Source organism: Numida meleagris, chromosome 3 (assembly GCF_002078875.1).
Source record: "Numida meleagris isolate 19003 breed g44 Domestic line chromosome 3, NumMel1.0, whole genome shotgun sequence".
Taxonomy (NCBI): domain Eukaryota; kingdom Metazoa; phylum Chordata; class Aves; order Galliformes; family Numididae; genus Numida; species Numida meleagris.
The window spans coordinates 19,573,989-19,596,584 of NC_034411.1; the positions used below are offsets into that span (position 1 = coordinate 19,573,989).

General features: G+C 34.8%; 1 protein-coding gene across 4 annotated transcripts in view; it reads left to right on the forward strand.

Annotated features, from left to right (window-relative positions):
* Positions 1-22,596, forward strand: part of GPATCH2 (G-patch domain containing 2) — a 113,577-nt gene that overhangs the window by 18,097 nt on the left and 72,884 nt on the right. For 3 of the 4 annotated variants that reach the window (XM_021390231.1, XM_021390229.1, XM_021390230.1), the window contains exons 4-5: positions 130-312; positions 1,313-1,392. In XM_021390231.1, the coding sequence (XP_021245906.1) occupies positions 130-312; positions 1,313-1,392 (263 nt within the window). Of the gene's footprint in view, positions 1-129; positions 313-1,312; positions 1,393-2,482; positions 2,522-22,596 lie in introns of those variants that run through there. The other variant, XM_021390232.1, reaches the window with a different exon arrangement.

A 22,596-nucleotide genomic window follows, 5' to 3' on the forward strand; every position in this document is an offset into this window, starting at 1 on the left:
AATTGTTGTACAGCTATAAAGCAAAAGAAAGAATTTATCCTGTCAGTGTTTATTGATGGTAACATCTTATTTTTATCTTCTCCGCTCCTCCCTTGTTTTTGGGGGACTTGGGTGTATCTCCCTACATAGGTGATGATGAGCAGAGCGATTGGTTTCATGAAAATGAATCTGGTGGAGCATGTGGCATTACGGGGGTCATTCCTTGGTGGGAGCAAGAAGACTCTACAGAACTGGAGAGAGAATTGCCTGACCCAGTCTTTGAAAGTATCTTAACTGGTACTTTCCCCCTCATGTCCCATTCTGGGAGGAGAGGTAAGTGACAGTCATATGCGAACTGTGGAATCACTTGGGTATGGTAGAAAGATGTCTGTAGATTAAACTGGGTATGTTAAGTATTGATAACATTTTGGAGATACCAGTTTGTTTTTTGAATTATGTCACTTTTGAGATCTCAATAGACAGAAATAATCAGAAAACTGCCAATGATTAGAAAGTCAGTGTAAAACTTGGCTCATTTTCATAGCCTTTTTGTTGTTGTCTTGATGTTTGCATTGAGAATTAGTAAGTATTGTTTAAAGTGAATCTTTATGTGGAGTTCTTTGGCCATTTGCTTTGCTTTATGGTCAGGCTTTATTGTTTGTAACGAAGAATTAAGTTTTCGTTTAGAGCAAGGATTGAGATTGTTACTAAGAGTATTATCTAATTTTTACTTTATTTTAAACAACTGTGGATCCATTGTGTCCAATGGTAACTTTGTTCCAGCGCTTGATTGTCTTTACATCTAGATCCACTCTCTTTCAGGACTGAAGTTGTCAGACCTCACCTTGCTGCCACAATTTTATTGTACCTTACCTCCTTTCACATCCAAATATAGATCTTTTATGTGAGCAGTGGTCAAATTACCTTCAAACTACTTCTCTGCACACAGAATTTTGAATTCTTACGAGGTTTATTTTCCTGATGCTTGCAGTTTTTTCAGTGGCCTTAGTCTCTGCATGTTCACAGGATTTAATGCTTTCTAGTACTAATGATGTTGTAAGTGATGCAAAATCAGTTTCCTGTAGTTTGGTATGTTCTGCTTATTTAGCCAATTGGGCATAGAACCAGGATGGCATCTACAGAAAAACTTCATTTTCATTGCAGCTTAGCCTTTCTTAACCACTTCCCCTTTTGTGCTCTTTTTTTTTCTGGCTATTTTAAGATATTTTTGTTTAACTAAAGTTAAATTAATAGATTTTTATATAATGGTAAACTTTCTTAGTTATATGGTATAGGAAGTATTCTTAAATGAATCTGTACTTTTTATTTGAAGGTTTCCAGAACAGATTTAGTCATCTTCATGGAATGCCAGGAAGAAACACAAAAAAGGCTTCAGGAAACCAAAATGCATTGGTAGGTCCTTTCATTGACGCTAGCATTTCTACGAGCCATTGTTATTGCCTTTCTAAGTGCATACTCCTCTCATGCTCGTTTCCTAATGTTGCGGATAGGTAACGGAAAGGGAAGACTTCAGTGTCACTGCTGTTTCTCTGCTTTAGACTCTTCCTACTACAGTTATATTTTAGTAGAATATATCTGAGTGCTAAAATGGCAGAAACAGTCCAAGATTGTCCCTTAGTGCTTATTTTAGACTTGGTGCAGGAAAAGGTATTTTGGTTTTCTTATAATTAACAAAATTTTCAGTGTATATCCTATGTGTATATGAAAATGTTTCTCTCCTCTTAAAAAGAAAATCAAACCCAGTTCATTTCAAGTTTATCTAATACTGAAGGTGTGCTAGGGTGGGTATGTGGTTGTAGCAGAAATGCTAAGTCACAGCTTGAATGAGTGATTGAGCCCCTGGTGGGAAGGCAGGGCCAACCTAGGGCAGCACAGGTGCATCCAGTGCAACTGAGTGACTGCACCTGGTGGAGCCAGGATCCATCCCTTCCCAGTCCTTGTTTGAGGATTGGCAGTGGAGGCATGGGGATCTTGCTGGAGATCCTTGTGTACCTGAGGCCTTCCGAAGGTAAGCAGATACTTTCCTTGGTTTCCGCATCTGCGGCTGCTGCATTTGGACTTATCCTCACTTGCTGCAGCCTCTGGCTTTGCTACTCTGCTGTTGTTGCTGCGCTTTCCATTGTATTACAGCAGTACGATACTGAATTTTATTTTTTTCTTTCCAAAATCTATGTTGAAAAATTGTTCTAATTCTCTTTTGTTTAATTGTCTAAGGGGAAAGATATGCAAAAAAAAATTTGAAGCAGATTAGTGACACACTTCTCATAGACATCAGGTGTTCCTTTGGACTGAGACTGTTCTAAAGCTATGACTACAAGGAGGAGTTATTTTTTTTTCTTGGTGTCTCCAGCTCTAGGAGTAATGTTTATAAATGAACGAAAAAATACAGCTGTCTTTGCTTTTATATGCAATCTCAATCATTGCATTTCCCAATAGCTTTTTTCCTAAATTAAGATTGTAATGAGTTTTTTTTTCTTTGAAGGAAGTCATGAAGAGGAAGAGTTGACTTCTTAACTTAAAATACTTAAATATATTTATTGTAGTTCAGACTACTCCTTTCTTAACAGAAAAGTGTTGGGAAGACAAGGAGAAATGTGAGAGACTATCATGTTGTGACTATCGTGACTATCAAGACTATCGTGTTTATTATTCACTGATAAATACTGCGGCATTGATTTTTCTTTGTTGTTTGAGAACAGTAAATGTTTTCAAATTTTAATTTGCCTTAACAAATTAAGGTACTTCTGTGAAATGTAAGTTCTATTGCATATGCAGGTAATAAAAAGGAACTGTTAGAAATGTAACTTGTTTTTAAGAGAGAAGGTTTTTATAGCCATTGAAACCTCTATCTAATAATTGCCATTCGTAGCTGCATAAGATGCCTTTAAACCTTAGCCTGTGATCTCTGCTGTTAGTGGTCGTGAATTAGATGAATGTTATCTAGTTCTTGGTTTCCTATCTACCTATTTTTATTTTTGGTTCAGTGCTTGCTTGAGCATATCTGGGATTTGTAGCCCATTTTCTGGGCTTATTGCAATTTCACTCTGGTATTTTATAGGAGCTATTATAACTGATAGGTTGGCTTCATGGTATTGATGATACATGGCTTAAACTACCCTAAAAACCACCTTTTCCTCTAAATTGTAAAAAGGTGATTAAGCTTCAATTGATGAAGATATACTGTGAATGTGTGTATATGATAAAAGCTCCTAATGTTTATTTTCTGCTATGCTTTCTGAGTTATCCTTAGGAGCCCATTTTGTCTTCCAGTCATGGTATCTCATATATAAAGAGGGTATCATAGTCTCCTTTATAACAAATATGAAAGCTGATCTGCTAAAGACTGATAATTCAGTTACAGTTACTTAAATATATCATTTACATAGTGTTGTGAAACAAAGTTGACATGTGAACCTATCTTCTAAACCACTGTGTTTAGGCAGGAGAGCATATATAGAATGGATGTGCAGTTGCCTCTTCAGATGCAGCGTTTTCTGACCTCCCTAACGATGGTTTGTTTGTGGGCACAGCTGCTGCATCTGTCTTTGCAAGAGCTCATGTACTTCCTTTTAGGCAGTGATTGCTTCTTAAAGAAAATCTTTTTTAGACACTTCAATGACAAAAAGTAATTTAATACCTGTGACATGTGGTAAAACAGAACAAGAAGTAATTACTGCTATTAGATGGTAACAGTGAAGATGAGCAAGAATGCTTTTAGAAAGATTAATATCCTGAGAAAATAACACTGCATACTCAACTCATTGAACAGAGTTGTGATGTGACTTACTTGTTTTATTTTTTTTAACAATGAAGAATCTGATGTATCTATTACTGCTTTTACTCAGACTTTTAAGGGAGACACAAAAGTGTATTTTCCTGCTAAGATACATTTCCTGAAGTATGTAGAGTATATATTCAATCTAAAGATGTATTGTCTGTATCTATGGAATGTGAGCGTATTGTTAGTGCTTTTTAAGACAGTATGTATTTAAATTTTTTTTTTTTTGCATGATTTAGTTAGAGGTTTGTGCATGTAGCAGCTACTGTAGCCTTTAAAAGATTACTGGTTGTGGGAATGCAAAATGTAGAGGTAAGATAATACCTTGATAGGTTATCACCCTCTAGGAAAGAGTGTTGAATGCTCAGTTGAGCATTTGGGTAGTTTGGGTGCTATAAGAGAAACGTTAGTCTAGGTGTGTGTAGGATTGTTATTCGTTATATCCCAAGGAAGCTGCTAAGTTATTTTCTCACCGTGTTTTCTAGAAGCAGTGGGAACTGAGAGCAAGGGGAAGGTACTTCTTTGCAGGCCAGTTAGTGATCTTTAATGTCAAGTATCCACATCTGATACTCAGATTCTGTCCAGATGTTCTTCCTGCATTTCACTGACTAGTTGTTTAAGCAAACTCATGAGACTTTCTGTCATCATTTATTGCCTTTGAGTCAAAACACTTGTAATTGTACAACACTGCACAAGCATGAGAGAAGTAAAAAAAAAAAAAGTGAACATGACAAATACAGTGGAAATCCCTACCTAATCTAATGTGCAGGTTGAATGAGTTGCCATAGAGCAGGTAGGAAAAAGCTGAGCACGAAAAATAATAATAATAATAAAAAAATATGTTCATCACAAGTGCTTATATGCCTTGGATTGTTCATTCTGCTTACTGAAGAAAGGTACAATTCTTAATGGAATACATAAATATTTTATCAGGCATATATTTTGGCGATTTTGGCAATTATAATGCTGGAATTTCACATTTCTATTGCTTTGCGTTGCGGCAGCCTCATTTTTAACAGAACTTCCAGGTCTTGTTTAATGCACTATGCTTTTGATCCTGCCTGTTTCGTATTTCTTGTAGCAGTTTTGTCATTCTGGTCAGAAACATGGTAGGAGTACTCTTATACCATACCAATATTTAATGAAATCTTAGCAACATGTATTGCATGAAATTCTCTTGTTTGCTTGAATCTTGCAGTTGTATATGGTCTGGTTGACACAGTTCCTTTGCCAAAATGGGCAAAGATGCTGCAGGGTTTTGTCTAAGGACTCTTACATGTTTCTTATTGCAGCTTTGATTCCTTGCCAAGGCAAAAACCTGGGAAGTGATTTCACTGGGTTACAGTGCAAAAAGCATAATCGATAAAAATGATGCTTTCTCTCAACTCTACGAATTTTTCCATCCGTTACTTTTGTCTATATTATGAGTTTTGATTCTTATGGTACAGAAGAAATCCTCTTTATGACTCTTGTGTTCTTAGGGATGTATTTTCTTAGCACAGTGGTACTATGAGCTTAACTATAAATGTAGTTGCAATTATTAAAAAATTATGTAAGGAATGAAAGCTATCATCTACAGACCTATGATTTTGTTTATTTGAAAAGTTCCATGATAAAAGAGCGCGTGCGCGCGCGCGCTCTCTCTCTCCGGTAATTACTACTATATTGATTTGAAGAGAAAAGATGTATGGAGAATTCGAGGTTTTTTTGTTCCTGCTTTCATAACATAAAATTCAATTTGTAAGTACTCATTAATTGAAGAAATAGCTAGATGTATTCAGGTGTGTTTTCTTGACAAAATATTTTGGAAATTGAGAGAAGTGGTATTATATGACAAACCTTTTTAGAGATCTTAAGGAATGCCTCCATAGAAAGGGAGCTGTGCATTGTTTTACAGTATTAGTCAGAAGCCTCCTCATGGATGCTCTCCTGCAACTCATTTCTTGTCTCCTTCAAAGCTGTAGTTCATTAGCTGAAAAGGAGTTACAAACATTTCAAATACCAAATGTACAGATTTCAACAAATAACGGATAGCCTGTTTTGTTATTCTTTCTGTTGCTTAAGTGTGTACCCAATTCTACCATATTTAAGGTAACTAGAGAAATCCTGAGCTAGTTTGTAATAGTTCAAAGGGCACTGACTGGTGATGGTGAGCATCTGTTTGTTTCTTTTCATCTACTCTTAGGTTTCTTTCTGGCTGTTAGTTTGAATGACATTTTTTTTTTACTAATCAATAATCTGATTTCTCAACCTGCACAAAAGAAGTTAATTACTTATTAATCTTTAACTATAAGCTATCCTTCTTGATACTTAAAAGATAGATTGTAAGGCTTCATAAGTAAGAAGGATCTGAAGCAACTGGTAGCCTAGCTACTGCTTCTTTCTTACCACTTTGTGCATCAGTACAGAAGCAAATATTTAGAAAATCCAAATAACTTTAGTTGAAAAGTAAAAATACAAGTAACTGTTTTGGCTTGTTCTAAAAGTTCTTGAAAGACAAACTCTTCAAAAAAAATATCAAGTTCCTTAACAGTTGCCTTTTTGTCTTTACTACTAGTGCTATTCAGATGTTCTTTGTACATCTAAAAGTTCAAGCTCTTGATTTTTTTCTATTTTAACTCAGACTGTGGTTGAACTATGATTTTGCAGTGAGTTGGAAAACAAAATGTGATTATAACTCATGATAAAAGGATAATGTATGAAAAGTGTTATGGTATATCATTTACGTTAATTAGAGTGTAGGTAGTCTTGAAACTTGTTTTAGTTTCATTCTTAAACTATATGATCCTCTCAAGGAAAGGTTTTCTTTAACACATCAGACAATCAACAGTTTATTGAGGTAACGGTTGTACTTCACCAACAAATGAATTTATTTCTTCAGTACAGCTACTGAAACAGATATTTTGTTTATACAGTAGAGAGCTTACAGCGATGTTGTGTTTTATATTTCACTTGCTATGGAAATCAGAGCATACCTTAAATATCAAAAGATTAGCCTCTGTCTAGCTAGTGTATATGTACTAACTTAATCCCTTTTCTTGGACTCCCACTTCTAGTACAGTGTTTAAAGTGACATCCCACTTCTGTGAAAGTTTCCCTCCAGCGCTAGTCTTAGAAATGCTAAATGTGCTGCTTATTTTTTTTAAATGCATCTTGTAGTTTATTCATGGTGACAAGTGCTGTAGTCTGAGCAGCATTCTTTGTAATTCACCTTAACCCAACCACTAAAATAATAGTTTTCTAGAATTGTACTTGGTTTTACTTTTACAATAGAGCAAATGCCACAGTGACAGGCCTTTTATACTTGTCAGTGTGTGTCTTGAAGATGAATCTAGCACAGTTTTAAAGATCTCCTTAAAGATAATGGTAATTTTTCAAACAGACTATGACTTGAAAATATGAAGCAGCATAATTATTCCTCTTGATTTCTGTTGCTTACCACAAAGAAGTTATAGAATGGTTTGAGTTGGAAAGAACCTTAAACATCCTCTAGTTCCAAATTCCCTGTTGTGGACAGGGACACCTCCCACTAGACCAGGTTGCCCAAAGCTATATCCGACCTGGCTTTGAACACCTGCTTAGATGAGGCATCCGCAGCTTCTCTTGGCCTCCACCTGGATGCCAAACTATTGACTGCAGCTCTTTGATTGCGACCATCCAGTCGATTCCTTGTCCACCAGGTGGTCCATCCATCAAATCAATCTCTCTCCAATTTAGGGACGACTATGTTGAGCAGGTCAGTGACAAATGCTTTTGCTTTCTGGTGTTTGGCTGTATAAAATGTTTCTTCTGTAGACATTTCAAATTTGCTTGTTTTGATTTCTATGACTTCCTAACTTTACTTGGATTCTTGGATGTATTATGTTCTAGTGTACATTTTAATGGAAGGAATTTCTCTTTGAAATGTTATTATTTTAGTAAAATATTTTCCTGCAAAAATTTTACCCAGTCTCATCTCCTCTAGAAATTTTCTCTTAAAACCTCAATAGCAGCCTTTTGAAGTAATGTCTAGTTAGGATGCCTGTTTCCTAGTGTTGATGGGAGAGTTGATCGTTTGATATTGAGAACAGATAGTCTTATGCTAAGCAAGAAATATCTATGCAGTTACTGTGGCTTATCTGAGTAGCAGCAGCACACTTATGCTGTAGTAACAGCATAAGTGTCAAGTAAATAATGACAGTAATTTCTGTTAACACATTGTTTTGCTTTTTTTAACTAAGAGCATATGCAAGATCAAGTACAGCTGCTAAACATCTGAAGTTTTCTTGCTAATTCAAACCATAACTCTTTCGCACTAGTTGTTTTTCCATTCCATAGGAGCTTCACCTTTTTGTCAAAAATAGATGGTATAGAATAAAGGCTTCTGAAAGATACTGGGAACTTGAACATGGTTCACCTGTTGTTTTAATTGTGTTTCAGTGGTAGCCATATATAGAGGAACAACTTTGTTATATCTGATAGAAGTGATGTGCCTATCTATAGCAGTCCGGATTAAGCCCTCTAGGTTTTACTGAGGTGCGCCATTTCTTTACTGTGAGTATGCTCAAACACTGAAAAAGGCTTCATAGAAAAGTGATTGAAAAGTCTCTGTGTTCAAGAGACATTTGAAGAATGCCTTTGACAGGACGTTTTAACTTTTGGTTAGCCCTGAACTTGTCAGACAGTTGGACTATACGAGCTTTGAAGGTCCCTTCTAACTGGACTATTCTGTTTATGCTGATACACATGCTTTCATTTTGTTCTCCAGCTCTTTCCAATACATGTGAAAAAAAATCTTGTCTGAAAAGTGATAAATACTTTAGCAGATCTTTCAAATCACTGCCATAAGCCAAAGGCTGGGAATTAAAAATTCTACAATCTTGTGAGATTAGTAACAAAAGCAAAATACAAACTGCAACTTAATGTATTTTTAACACGTTCTGAGTACATATGACTTGTACCCTGTTTGAAAACAGTGAATTAAAGTGGATCTCTAGAATCCCTTCTAGCAATTTGTCATATCAAATATCTTCAAAATACAGCCTGAAAAATAAAACAGCAAACACACGATGCATTGTACTGAAATTGAATCACCTAGGAGTGTTACTTTGCTGCTTTTGTAGAGATAGAATACAGAAGTGAAGAGGTATTCCTCTACCATTGTTCTGGTACTGTGGCTTTAGTGAGTCAGTTGTAAGGATAATTTTGCATAAACTGTTAAAAATAATGATGAAGTGGAGAGAACCACAGTTCTAGTAGCTGTGACTTCACTGACTTCTCTTCAGTCTAGAAGCTAGTGCAGAAGATGAATGGGATTGTTCTTAGGGGTAGTTCTGGCGTTCTTTCTAATTTTGCAAAGAAGTGCCTAATGCTAGGTTTAAAAAGCCTAAACAGAGTGTAGGTGTGAAATTTTGAGTATGGTCTGACAAATGTTTGCTACCATTTTGTTTCTTGAAATAAGAAAATGAAAGGGATATATCTGAGCATGGTTTTAAGGAGGAAATAAAACTCAAAATTTCTCGGGACTAACTGCATATAGTTGGTATTTCATTATATTTACAGTAAGTGTCTTGCTTTTACAGCAAGTAAACGTGTATCTGGAGACAGAATGGATCCTTTTCTTTATGAAGCTGTAGAAATAACTTTTTACACGCTTAAATCTGGGATCTGATCACTGATGTAAATCTGAGGCAATTTAAGACAATTTACCGTACCTACAATAAGAGCGTTGCCTATTGAAAGTTACCATAACACAGCTTTCCTATGTGTTGAAATGTAGCACATAAGCAGAAGACTGCATAAAAACTAAACTTTCTGAAAAGCTTGTATTTCAGGGTAAAGTTGGTCATAAATATTTTGAAACTTACTGTTACCTCTTGCTCAGAAGAACAGTATGCTTATCTGTATTTTGCCAGATTGTGAAAGAAGTATGGAGTAGTCACAGTATGTGTAATACTTAAAAACTGTGGAGGTTTCATTGAAGCTTTCTTTGTACACAAACTGATATCTTTATTAAGTTAATTCCCTTATATAAGTGACATATATGCATATTTTCCTAAAGCTTTTATGTGATTTTTCTTCTAGGAAGACAAATTCAACTTCATTTGCATAGAGTGTTTTACTGAATCTTCTATTAAATATTACTAGAATGTGGAAAATGTTCTAAAAATATTTGGAGGTTGATGGATTAGTACTCTTCAAAGGGAAACAAAACACTAAATATTTCTAATCCTGCATTATTTACCGCATGGGTGGTTAAATGCTACTTTAAGCCCCATAAAATTAAAAGGGAGAAATCTGCCAACTGTAGCAGGAATTGGATTTAGGAAGAGTGGTACAGAGCCAAAATATTGCTACAGAATTAGATGTCAAAAATCTTCTTTAATAGTAGATATATAGTTCACAGTGCCTGGTTATGATTAATACATTTAATCTAAATCACTGAAAGTTGCTCTCTCCTTTTCCATAAAATACAATAGGACACAAATCAGTTTTACTGTAGGTGGATAACAATTGGAAAATAATGCATCTTCCCGCCCAATAAATTGTCAGTTATACCTTTTAACTAAAATCGATTCATCTTTCCAAAATTTATTACAATTTCTAATAATAAATCTTTTCGAATGTTTATTCATTTGCTTTTTGATACATTTGTGCCACTTTTGCTATGGTCTAATGTTTTTTCTTTTGATTCATTGTAAATTAGAAAATCTATTTTGAGTCAATTTTCTAGTTAAGAAGTTAAAATCTATAACCTAGCCATTTTTTCATAGTCTCCTTTGCACATTTTAATACCCTTGAACTTCTATGCAATCCAGTAAATTCTGATCAGAAGGTGATTAAAAGACTTTTCACTACAACTTCTTGACTGAGGGCCAGATTCATAAAACAAGTACTTAGGGAGATGCACAGGAGAAAAGCAGTGAACAATCTCCTAATTCAAAGAGGAAGATTGAAAGAATTATATCAGATGAACAGATATAGAAGTTTTAGCCTTAGATTTTTAGTACGGATGATCAGAATTGCTACCTTTGAATTAAAAGCTAGCTGTAACCATGCAGAGTATAAAATAAGCCTCCTTTTGTTGTCCCTTTATAGCAGCAAGACAGTAACGCTTCTGGAAATAGCTAAAGCACTTTGTATTGTTTCTGTAATTATCTAGTACTAACCTCTGAAGGTATAGTCATTTGTCTTTTCATATTAAAAGTAACTTTTTTTCAGAAGAAAATATTTCAAAAGAAATTTCTCATCGCTCTCTATAATGATTGATCTACTAATCTGCATTGTGAAACTGTGTTCACTGTTCAGCAGTTTCCTGCTCTGTATATAACAAAATGTATCAGAGAGGGATAGTCTTAATTTTTTTCTAAGTCTGCTAACTAGCATATTTCCTGTTCTCATTCAGTAAAGTAGTGTGATCTTTTACTTACTTTTCTGTCAAGAATTTGGTATGAGGAGCTTGATCTAGTATGTAGGCACATCAAATTTCTTAATGTACAAGTTTGTTTTCTTTGTAATACAAATGTCAATGCTGGCAGAATGGGGGCAGAGGGGCTAGGAAACATTTCAAATATATGTGTGAAGATGACATTGATAATTTGAACTTGATCTATTGCCTCATTTATTGGTAAATTTATTTAAGTGAAAGCATCTTGGATTTTGAAGAGATTGATTCCAGAGTTTAAAAAAAAAAAATCATTTGTGTGGATGAATTGAAATTCATTAATTTTACTAATTGCACAGTGAAGAAACAGATGTTTTCTTAGGCAAAGATCAGGCTTTAATTACGGGTCTTACCTGCTCATCTAAAAATAGCGTCAGTATGTTAATGCCTCTCAAAGTTAATTTTTTATTTTTCTGTGGAAATGCCATTCTCTTACACATTTATTAGACCTTATTTTCATTTAATGAAGTTTAATCATGTGCAAACATAAATCTAATGCACAGTATTTATGACAGTATATATATGTGATAATGTGTCTATTTAGAAAACTCTTCAAGAACAAGTTGGGTAGGTATTACTTCTTTAAAATGTCAAAATTGATACTAGCCAGTTAATCTATTTCTTCTTATAAAGAGTACACATTGCAAAAATACTCAAAATGACTGAAACTTTCAATTTATGATTCTGGAAAGGATGAGTTTCCAGCAATTATATGAACCTATATGAGTACAGAGTCTCAATAGGACTCTTATTCTAAGATATATACTCTGTAGAACTCTGAATTTGGTTTTGCCCTTTAGCAAACTGTTTTAAATATGTTGTTGGTTCTAAATGCTTTAAATATGTATTTTTCACTGCTGTGGAGTGGTGGAGATCACCTAACTAGTACTAATAATTAAAACGATCCAGTGAGAAACTACCTTTGAAAGCAAGGCTGGTGAGCAACGGCCTTATAATGCATATGCAGAAAGAGTAACTGTTCATGTCATATTCTTGGAAAAAGCACTAAGTGGAAGGAAACTATCAAAGCATCACTAAACATAGTTGGTGAAATAAATATTTAATGGAGTAAACTGATGTGGAGCTACAAACAAACTGTGAGATCTAATAATTGTGGTATTAGAAAAACATGATTATAATTTGAAGGTCTTCAAATTCAAAACATTATATTCTCAACACTCTATTTTTTTGTTCAAACCTCACTGTTTGCCAGCATTTGTTTTTTTAATTTCAGAAAATACATATCTTGCATGGAGGAAAGTTCTTGTAACTTCTCAGTGTGTGTATGTTTTCTTCAAGTTAAGGAGCTTGTCTTATAGTGATCATGATTTCCACCAAAATACAGTGTTGAAATATGTGTACATAATGCCAACATGATATGGTAAAATTTAAGTCAATAAAAACCTTTAGTAACAAATTCCAGTAGTAGTCCTGATGTTCCATTATGTTATTCTCCTTCCTTTATATGTCATGAGCTGGAGAGATGATTTCTGAAATGAAATCTGTTTAGGTGGGGATTTTGTTTTTTGAGGTTTTGGTCAGGCGAATGATTTATCTTTTTCTGGAAAGTGAGATTTGTAAATAGAAGCATAGAATGGTTAAGCATGGGAAGGTTAACCCAGGTTAATAGACACAAAGCTACTGTATTGGGTTAGATTTCATTCTTTGTACATGAAGTCTGCCAGCTTACCATGTAGTGATGGTAAAAGTAAAAATTAAAAAACATTTTTATTTTATAGATTATTTTGCTACCATTTTAGTAAAAGCTAACATTATCACAAACAATTGATGTGCTGCTTGTTACTGATTCTTTGAGAGAGGATGGTAGACTTCCAGTTAGTGGTGTTGTGGTTTTTTTAATATGTTCAAAAATTCTAGATTTCTTTAGGACACGTTTAATGGAAGGAATGAAGAAGAAACTAAGTATGCCAAAGAAATTAAGTCTCAAAAAAGTTGAAATGGCACATTAATCTGTGAAGAACATGTTTGAATCAATAGCTCTCGGTGTTCATTGTGGCTATTTTGCTAGGATAGTAACCATTATGATTATTTTCATTCATGTTTTAGTTATGTCTTTGTTACTGTGATGATCAACTGTGGAATTATTGTTCTTGAAAGAAGGTTAACATTGCCTCCCCTGCACAGAAGCGTTTAGGGAAGAGGTTGATGTTTAAGTAGTTTGCTTTGGAAGGAAAGTATTATCCTTGAGGCATTGTCCCCTATGCTGTCTGTAGCTTTCAAAGTGTGTTGTTAAGTGCAGTTATTTCTTTTGCCTTCAGAAGAAGATAAACAGGCTCTCTTGTCTACCTTAACCTAAAAGGGGAAATAAAACTGTTTGGAGATTCAGGTACATCTGGCATTCCCTTTATTTTCCTCCGTCTTGCTGGAGGAGCTGCAAGTGGCCAGCCATGCTGTCAGCGTACACATAGCCCAAAGGTCTCAAATGGCCTCGACTTGCACAAAATAGATTCATCCAGTAGGATGACAGAGCTGGTCGGCTGTTAAGAGAGCTAATCAAAATGGACACAGGCCTAAGTATAATACCAGTTATTAGAAACTCTGTTGGCATCAGACTAATTAAACGTAAGCACCTAAAGCATTCATTTATTTCTTTATCAAAATTATCAAACTGATGAAGTGCCCACAGCTGGAGAGAGGTGGGACTTTTTGACTTCACTTAACCTTTCTAGTATAGCTAAGAGGATTTGTCTTGGCAGTCCCCTCTCCAAGGGGAGATCATTGAAACCATTAATGATCTATTCCTTGGCAAAGTGCCTGACACAAATTCTTTCAGAGCAGACTTTTTCAAAGCTTTGCGTGCATTCCTTAACTCATGTCTTTTAAGTCTGAGCATTCTGAGGAAGCTGATAGTTCTCATGTAGGTTTGTAGGTAATTGTACAACTTTAAAAGTCTGTGTGCTTTGTATAGATGACTCCTTTGGGTCCACATGTGCAGTGTCGTTTAGTATCAGCCAGATTTTGTGTGGCCTGACAAAATGGGATTGCTTACTGTTGTTTTTTTGAGCTGCAGCGCCTATATGCTTAAGAACTCTTCTCTGAAGAACAATTTGGGGAAGGCAGGAAAATTCCAATCATTCAAAGTCTTCTCCTACAAAAGTGGTAATTGAGAACTGGATTGCTCTTGCATGGGTTCCTCCACCAGCCATGGGCCTTTGGGGTCATACCTCCTCCTCAGTCTCCTTTCCAGTCCTTGCTCAGGTGGCTTATCTACTTCAGCAGTTCTCCTACTCTGCTATGTCTCCTGCCCCACCCTTTGTCTTGTTGCTCACTTGCTCTTTCTCATGTATTATTCCTGTCTGGATATCATCTCTTGTGTCTCCTCTCTTCTTAAGAAACCTTTTTACTCTGGCATCTCCCTTGTGTCTCTTCATGTTTCTCTCCTTCAAACATTTTTCAGAGCTAGTGGGAACTCCTCTAACTCCATCTTAGTGCATGATAGGTCTGTTGTTGAGCCAACTGATATCAACTGCCAGAGAGCAGTCCCTGACCACATCCTACACAGGTCGCCCCTGCAGCCTCTTTCACTGTTAAAACCCTGCCAACTACACCCAATGCAAGCTAGATAGTTTTGGCTTGATTTGGATATGTAGATGTTTACAGCAGTATGAAGAGAAACTTGAGGAGAATGGAGTGCAGGGAAAAGTTTTCAGAAGTGTTATTTTTTCATTTGTCTGTTGCTAAGGTTACTTATGCAAGCAATTTGCTTCAATAAAAGGAAATTTAGGACTGAAAACTTGAGTACATAGCTATGGCACAGAATGTTCTCCTATGTGCCTAGATAACCATACATATATAGCTTATTAACGCCGATCATATTTTAAGAAAGTAGTCCAAATTAATTCTATAGGACCAGCTTGCTTCTTAGCAAGGAGAAATAAATACGTTTAACACAGTGGTTAACTTTTCAAGAAGCTAATATTTCACTGTAATGTAGAAAACTACAATTTCAGTTACTGTGTGCAGTACACCTGATGTGATCATATTAATACAATCCCTGCTCTGAAAATGATGTAAGATATAATCTCATGCTCTACAGAGGAAGGAATAACTCTTTGATGCTGTAATCTCAATTCATAGGGACTAAATTCTATCCATTTCAACCATTTCTAGCCTGGTATTTTCAATTAGTTTAGAATTTCTGAGCATTTAGAGCTAAAAAATTCTGAGGAACACAGACTTGGGTGGAGTTTAGACTGTAAATCCGGGTTTCTGTATATGTGGGTTTTCATCTCTCTAATAGCTGGTAATACCTTCACTTCCATTTATTAGGAATGGAAGAATATACATCAAGTCACGGGGAGGAGGTTATGAATAATGAACATAAAACTTTGTATTTGTTGATTTCAGTAGTCATACTGTAGAACTAACTTCTCAGTACTGGTTGAATGTATAGCAATGAGGGCTAATTTAGTTTTTGATTAAATGCATACACTTTAAGCTATTGATTTGTTGTAGTTTGTGAATGTACTGAAAAGGGTTCAGGTTGCATGTTGGAGGAAAAAAAAGCAGTGATTCTGGAATACTGTCAGAAGAACCTTGAAATTGAATTACAGCTTTAATATTCAAACTGGGGCATGTATTGTTATTTGTGATATATGTAAAATGACTTTTATAGATGAAATTTAAAATCGGTGACGCAGAATAGGGTTTATAGTGCATGGGCTTTAAGAAGAGCAAGGAAGGATGTTTGATGTAAAGCATGTGGCAGAAAGATGCATATTTGTTAAATAAAGTAATTTTAAAATGGGGCATGTTGAAAAGAAAAGATTGTTCTTGCTGATAAATTATTCAGATATTATGGTGTTGCTAAAAACAGATTCAAACTGTTTCCCTGTGCTTAAGAATTTTATTAAATATTCTTCGTATTTACTAGAAACAATTAAAATAATGAAATACTTATCTTGTGAAACAGTATAAACTAGCCACGTCAAATCTTAGTGTTTGAGGGTTTCATTTCCAGAATTCTGATGTTTTGTACCCTAGTATCAGTATCACCTACATTTCTAATGAAGTACTATGGCTTCTCACATAATTTTACTGCAGTTTTGATAGATGTATATATCTCTATAAGCCTAATGCAAGGCTGAGTAATGCGTTGCCATTAAAGAGTAGCAACAGCAAAGACTGAAAAGCAGCAGCAACCCTTTGCTTGGCAATGCATTAGCCAGCACCTACCAAGTGGAACAGCACTACAGTAATTTCCCAGGAGCAGTTTCTGAGTTTGTGTTTTGATGGTAGCTTTAAATACAGCTTAGCTGTTAGAAATGAAAACATTTATGCTCTATTTATATTGGAAATGGATAGAAAGTACGAAGAGGAATGAATGTCTTACTCTTCCTAAGAACCCAATTGCAGAATTCCATTTTGAGTTATTTAATCCAGTCTCTCAGTTCTAATGGTCTATTGCAGTGCTTACAAGTAAAATAATAATCAGTCTCTACCATTATTGCAAATTTAGCATAGCATCATGGTGAATGAACATTTGGCCTTATTAACACTAATTTGTTATGATCAAAGTTGTAGTCCAATTTCAAATTACTATAAACTTGATGAATTCATTTGGAGAAACAGCAGAAACTTTGATTATATACTAGGGTGTAGCAAGAAGAGCAGTAGTGTTGCTAAGAAAAATATTTGTCTGTAGAAGTGGTATGTGAAGAAGGTGACATAATTGCTTATCTTAGAAACAATTATAAATTCAGGACTAATCATTTCATTGGTAAAGTATATTCTAAAGATTTTTCTTTAAGGATGAATTATTTCTCTTTATCACAATTGACCTTCAGTGATGAAGAATACAGACTGAGAATTGCAAAAAGTAACTTTATGGAATATTTTAAAGAAGTTTAATTAAACTTGAGATCCTTTTGAGTTTGTCTCAGCTTGCCTGCTGCTGCTTCTCAAATAATTACTGTTTAGGTACATAGTTGCAGGATCTCCCACTGTCCCTTTTATTAACAGTTTCATACCAACCTTTTATTTTTGAATTTGCTGAGTGCCTTGTACTGACAGAAAAAGAGACTTAACTTAACCATAATATGTTTAAAAATATATGTATCTTTTTTTACCTTCTCTGTGGCATCTACATTTTTATGTCTGTATTCAACTGTGAAAGTGAGATCATGGATTTTAAATTTGTGCACTTTTGCTAAAAGTTTATTAAAATTAATACACCTAAGACTGCGAAACTACAAAAGCTAACAGTGGTTTTGTAGCAAAGAGAGAATATGTGCAGTAGTAGAAGTGGAGAATTTTTATTTACCCTTGGGACTTTTAGAGTTATTTTTCCCCTTCTTTTCTTGTTCTGATCCCCATTTTACTGATAGCTGCCTGAGTTTGAATTTCATGACAGTAGCAAGTAGTTGGACCAGATGGCAAAACAGACAAACTTTGAGCATTCCAATCTTTTTCTTGTACGCTGTGGGTGTTTTGTTTTTTTAACTTCATTATGTAAACAAACTAATACAAAGTAGAGTTCATTTCAGTGTGTTTTTATTATTTTTAGTACTTTTTATTTCAAAAGGTTAATTTGTTAGGCACTGCTTGCACCTAAGTGTTTTAAACTGTTTTGTCTTGTCAGAAATACCTAAGAAGAAAACTCTGATGTGTATGTGCTAAGTGCATCTGCAGTTTGAACATTTTTAAATTAAAATATATCACTTGTTCCAAATGTATTGATTTATACATCTCTTTATCAATATTAAATAGAGCGACTTTTCCAATAAGTTAAAAAAGATCTGGCAAGGCGGATTACATTCAGTGGACTGGTTTTAGTTTATAGTTCTGCATGTTAGCTGTTTGTGTATTTTTTGTTCTTTTGCCCTTTATTCTCAATCACTGTTACAGATACTTGAAATGTCGGCTGACAATGTGGACAAATGCACTGTGAATTAATACAAAGTTGCATCAATTCAAATCTGACCCAACATAAGCTTTCTGGGCTTCGAACTCTAAACAAATGGTTAAAAAGACAATTCTACCTAAGTCAGATTGTATATTTATTTATTTATGGTGGTTTAATACCTAAAAAACCTTGAAATGGACTTCACAAATCTTCAGCTTAAAGGTGATAAAATAATTATGAATTCTCAAAATGACCAATTGTACTGGAAATGCTCTTGAGTAAAATTCTAGTTCTGTGCCCTGTTTTTTGGAAGTGGTAATGAAGTTCTCTCTTATGTCCACTTCTTTTCATCAGCTAGCTGCTTGCTATGTACAAGATTTACCCTGGCAAATACTTCCTCCTTATCTCTCCCTTCTGTTCTTTTGTACCTGAGGGTTAAACTGTTTCATTTATTCTAAGTAATCATATGACCAATTACATAGCACTTGATGGACTGTAGGTGCATCCTCTAACTTGTACATATACCCGTGTGTTCAACCTGCTCTGCTGATTGCTGAGCTGGAGTACAGGTGAGATGTAAAACTGGACATAACGTTTACATATTGAACCTAGCAAATGTATCTGGTGTGAATCAAATATTGTGAATGTGAGCCTTTTTGTTAGTAGATCACACTTAGTAAGCTCACATGAATGTTTACGAACGCCAGGTAAATCCACTCTGGGACAGACAAGTTCCTTAAGAACTATGTTGCGAAGGTTTTTTTGTTTGTTTTGTTTTTAAATACTCGTTCCAACTGCTTAAAATTCAGGAAGTGGCAGGCATTCTGCAAACTGGGTATGTAGTTTCCATGTGCAGTGTTATCTCACTGCTGCTGCTTGCAAGAGTCCTATAACATTGGAACAACCAAGAATGCTGTTGAATTCTATGGTATTTGCTCTGTACATGTGCAAGAAAAATTGTTTATTCCCAGAACTTCTTCATACCTGCAGGCACTGTAACTTAGAAAAGAAATTCTGCAGCTTCCTTTGTCTCCCCCAGCTACATTGAACTTCAGCGTATCTTATATTAGACATAATGATAATTAATTGCAGTATGTAAGTAGAATTGTATAACCTCTTTTGTGAAAGTATATTTCAGTGATGTGCAGGAAAAAAGAGGTACCAACAATAAATCTGTTTTGTTAGGGTGTGAGGGAAGGTAGGTTGTTTTATCTATTATGGTTCTCTGGATGGAAAGTCAGTTTTCGTCTTGCTGTTTTTAACAGGATATTCTATGGGAATTAGGTAAGCTATCGTCAGTTTTCCTGTCTTCCTGTCTCATTCTAGTAATTTCAGAAACTCCTAGTTAAATTTGACAGTCCTTCAGAAATAAATGATTATTTGATACCTTAAGTTTCTTGAGGAAAAAGTTGCCAGGCTGAGGTGACAGCCCTAGATTTAAAAATTCCCCAGATGAAAGTCTGTGGCATAAACTCAGTTATTAGCATGAGAGAAACCCATGTGGGAATGACCTTATAAATGCTTCAACATTTGATCAGTGTTTGTTCTTTTGTTACACCTCAAAGTCAGTTAAATGTCATATGTGAAGACACAAGGAGCTGGGTGGAGTTGCTTGTTTTCCTTCTAGTTAACAGTATCTCTATCCAAAATGCATCATGCATAAGTAGAGATAACTAGAATAAATCCTTCAGAAACAGTGGTCTAGTTACATCTAGTAAATTTTATCTTCTATTACCCTTAATTATTTTGACAATGTTATTTATATTTCAATTCATTGTATGTGAAGGTTTTTTTTTTCTAATGGAAGCTGTACTGAATTCTTTGTGATGTGGCTAGATCTATGGCTGTACTGACCTCTAATTCTTACCTTAACTTCTGTCTGAGTATTGTAAAAGAGTAGTGTTTTCCTGTTTTATTAGCGTATAAGGTTAAATTTCCCTGAGGTACTTATAAAGAAGATTCTTGGCAAATTTTCAAGAAGGTTGAGTCCCTTGAGTTTCAGGAATGATGGGTCAAGGAGGAAACAAACATGCTTCCTGGTAGCACAGAATAAGAATTGGATCTTTGCTAGTTATAGTCAGCTGAAGCATGTAACAGGAAAAGTAACAGTAGAATTCATAAGAATTCTTTGAATTTGGACCATATATGAAGCGTGTTTGTTTTGATCAGCACTATTAAGTATCAGGTAAAATGAGGTAATTATTATACACGTGTCTTCATACTATCTTTTTTTATCCTTCACTTCAAATTTTAATTTCCAGAAATTCAACAATTTCATTCCATCTAATGTCTTATCACATTTTATTATATCACCTGCAATATGGGATGTTTATTAGGACCAAATAAGCAAACTGAATATTATATTGATAGTGAATTCATTGGATATGACAAATTCTTTTTTGGTTTATGTAGAAATAGAATTTGTGGCTCAGTGTTGCTGATCATGAATGAAAACTCATGTCATAGCTGTGTAATTCTGTGGGAATTCAATACTTTTTGCTGGAAATGATCATTTTGTATTATTGAAAAATGACAGCATTCAGGAGAGAATCTTATGTAATCTGTCTAGTGGTTTTGCCATGTTTATCAGCAGTATTGGCATCTTTGTTAGGTAATACAAGCAAAATATATCTACTTCATCACAACTTCATTATTAGCTTTATTATTACATTGATTTTGTCCCTTATCTTATACTAAAGGAAGTTGTGTATCAGTAAATCTAGATCATCAGAGAAAATTGTTTGTAAAATTTTTTTGTATAGCTGTTCCATGCAGCAACACAACCTTCATAGACTTACTGTTTAAAAAGGAATTCAGGAATTATGATAGTAACTTGCGATAATGCCTTGTTGAGGTTTGATAGTTATGTCACAGTAAATGATTGGTTAGAATTCCAGCTCTACCCTTTTTCAGCATAGTCTGGTATATTTAAAAATATGTACAAATACAAGTTAAATCCTAAATGTCTAGAGTCTGCTGACTTTGTGGGGATTGCTGCATTTAACTGAGAACTTTTTTTAAGGTTCTGTTTATTTCACAGAGTCACAGAATCATAGGGGTTGGAAGGGACTTCCAGAGATAGAGTCCAACCCCCTGTGCAAAGCAGGCTCCATACAGCAGGTTGCACAGGTAGGCATCCAGGCAGGTCTTGAATATTTCGGGAGAAGGAGAATCCACAGCCTCCCTGGGCAGACTGTTCCAGAGTTCTGTCACCCTTACTGTGAAGAAGTTCTTTTGCATATTGGTGCGAAACTTCCTGTGCTCAAGTTTATGGCCCTTTCCCCTTGTCCTGTCCCCACAGACCACTTTTAAAGAGTTTGGCCATATCTTTTGTCTCCCACACTTAATATATATTTATAAACATTAATAAGATCCCCTCTCAGTCTTCTTTTCTCAAGGCTCAAAATTATTTATTATATATTATATTGTATAATTTTAAATTATATTTTATAAATTATTATATATTTAAAGTAAATTCTAAAGAACTAAGAAAAATATTTCCAACATAATTTAGTTATATTACTTCATGGCATATGGATAATAGAGTTTGAAGTGAGTTCTCAATTTAATGTCATGTCACATAGTCTTGCCTTAGTGTACTCCACTTCAGTAGTCTAGGTTTTCACCTGGTTTTGTGATTGACTTGAACGCTAATATATGTAATATATATATAACTGCTACTTCCAGGACATTTTAAGAGTTAAAATACTATATTCTGTATAAAAAGTATTTCTTATCTAAGTATTTTTCAGGCTTTTTTAGCAAAAAGAAAAAAGAAAAAAAAATGAACAGAACAGCAGTGCTAGCTGTATACTCAGTCATCTGCTTAATCCTTATCCCCTTTGCATTGTCAATACCCATCTAATTCCACTTTAACAGCAGTAATTGGCTGATGGAGTAGCAGATATAGATTTGTTTTCCTGATGACTCCTTGACTTTTTTCCTCTGGTAATACTAATAGAATTCCAAATCCTTACTGGTGTGATCATGTCATGAGTAGGTCAACAGTCATGTCAAGGTCCTATTGGAAACTTCATAGCCAACATCTTAATTTAGACTTAGCTATCTTTTTTCTTGTATGTGCAATTGTAAGCAGTTCTTTCAAGTATCACACTCATTCCATTATAACACAATTCATTTGATGCAAAGGGAGGCAGTTCTGCATGGGAATTGTTTACTGAGCGTTGTCCAAATACAAATTCAGTAAGTTTCTTTCAGGATGTAATGCATTATCTGAATTATTTCAGGAGCTTGAAGAAAGAAAAAAAAATTTTTTTCTTTCTCAATTTCAGGGAGAATTAACATATTTGTTAAGACTTTCAGTTATTTCAGTCTTTCAGTTAATGAGAATTGAAGCAGGCATTTTTGGGTTTCTAATGTTTAAAAAAAAGCATGTCTGAAATATGGATGTGTAAGGTTTCTTGTGTGGCTGAGTTGATACGGTGGTTTCCTGCCACCAGAAGGAAAAGTCTTTCTCTTGAGATTTTTTCTTTTTTAAACTCTGTTCTAGTTTTTACCCCCTTCTCATAC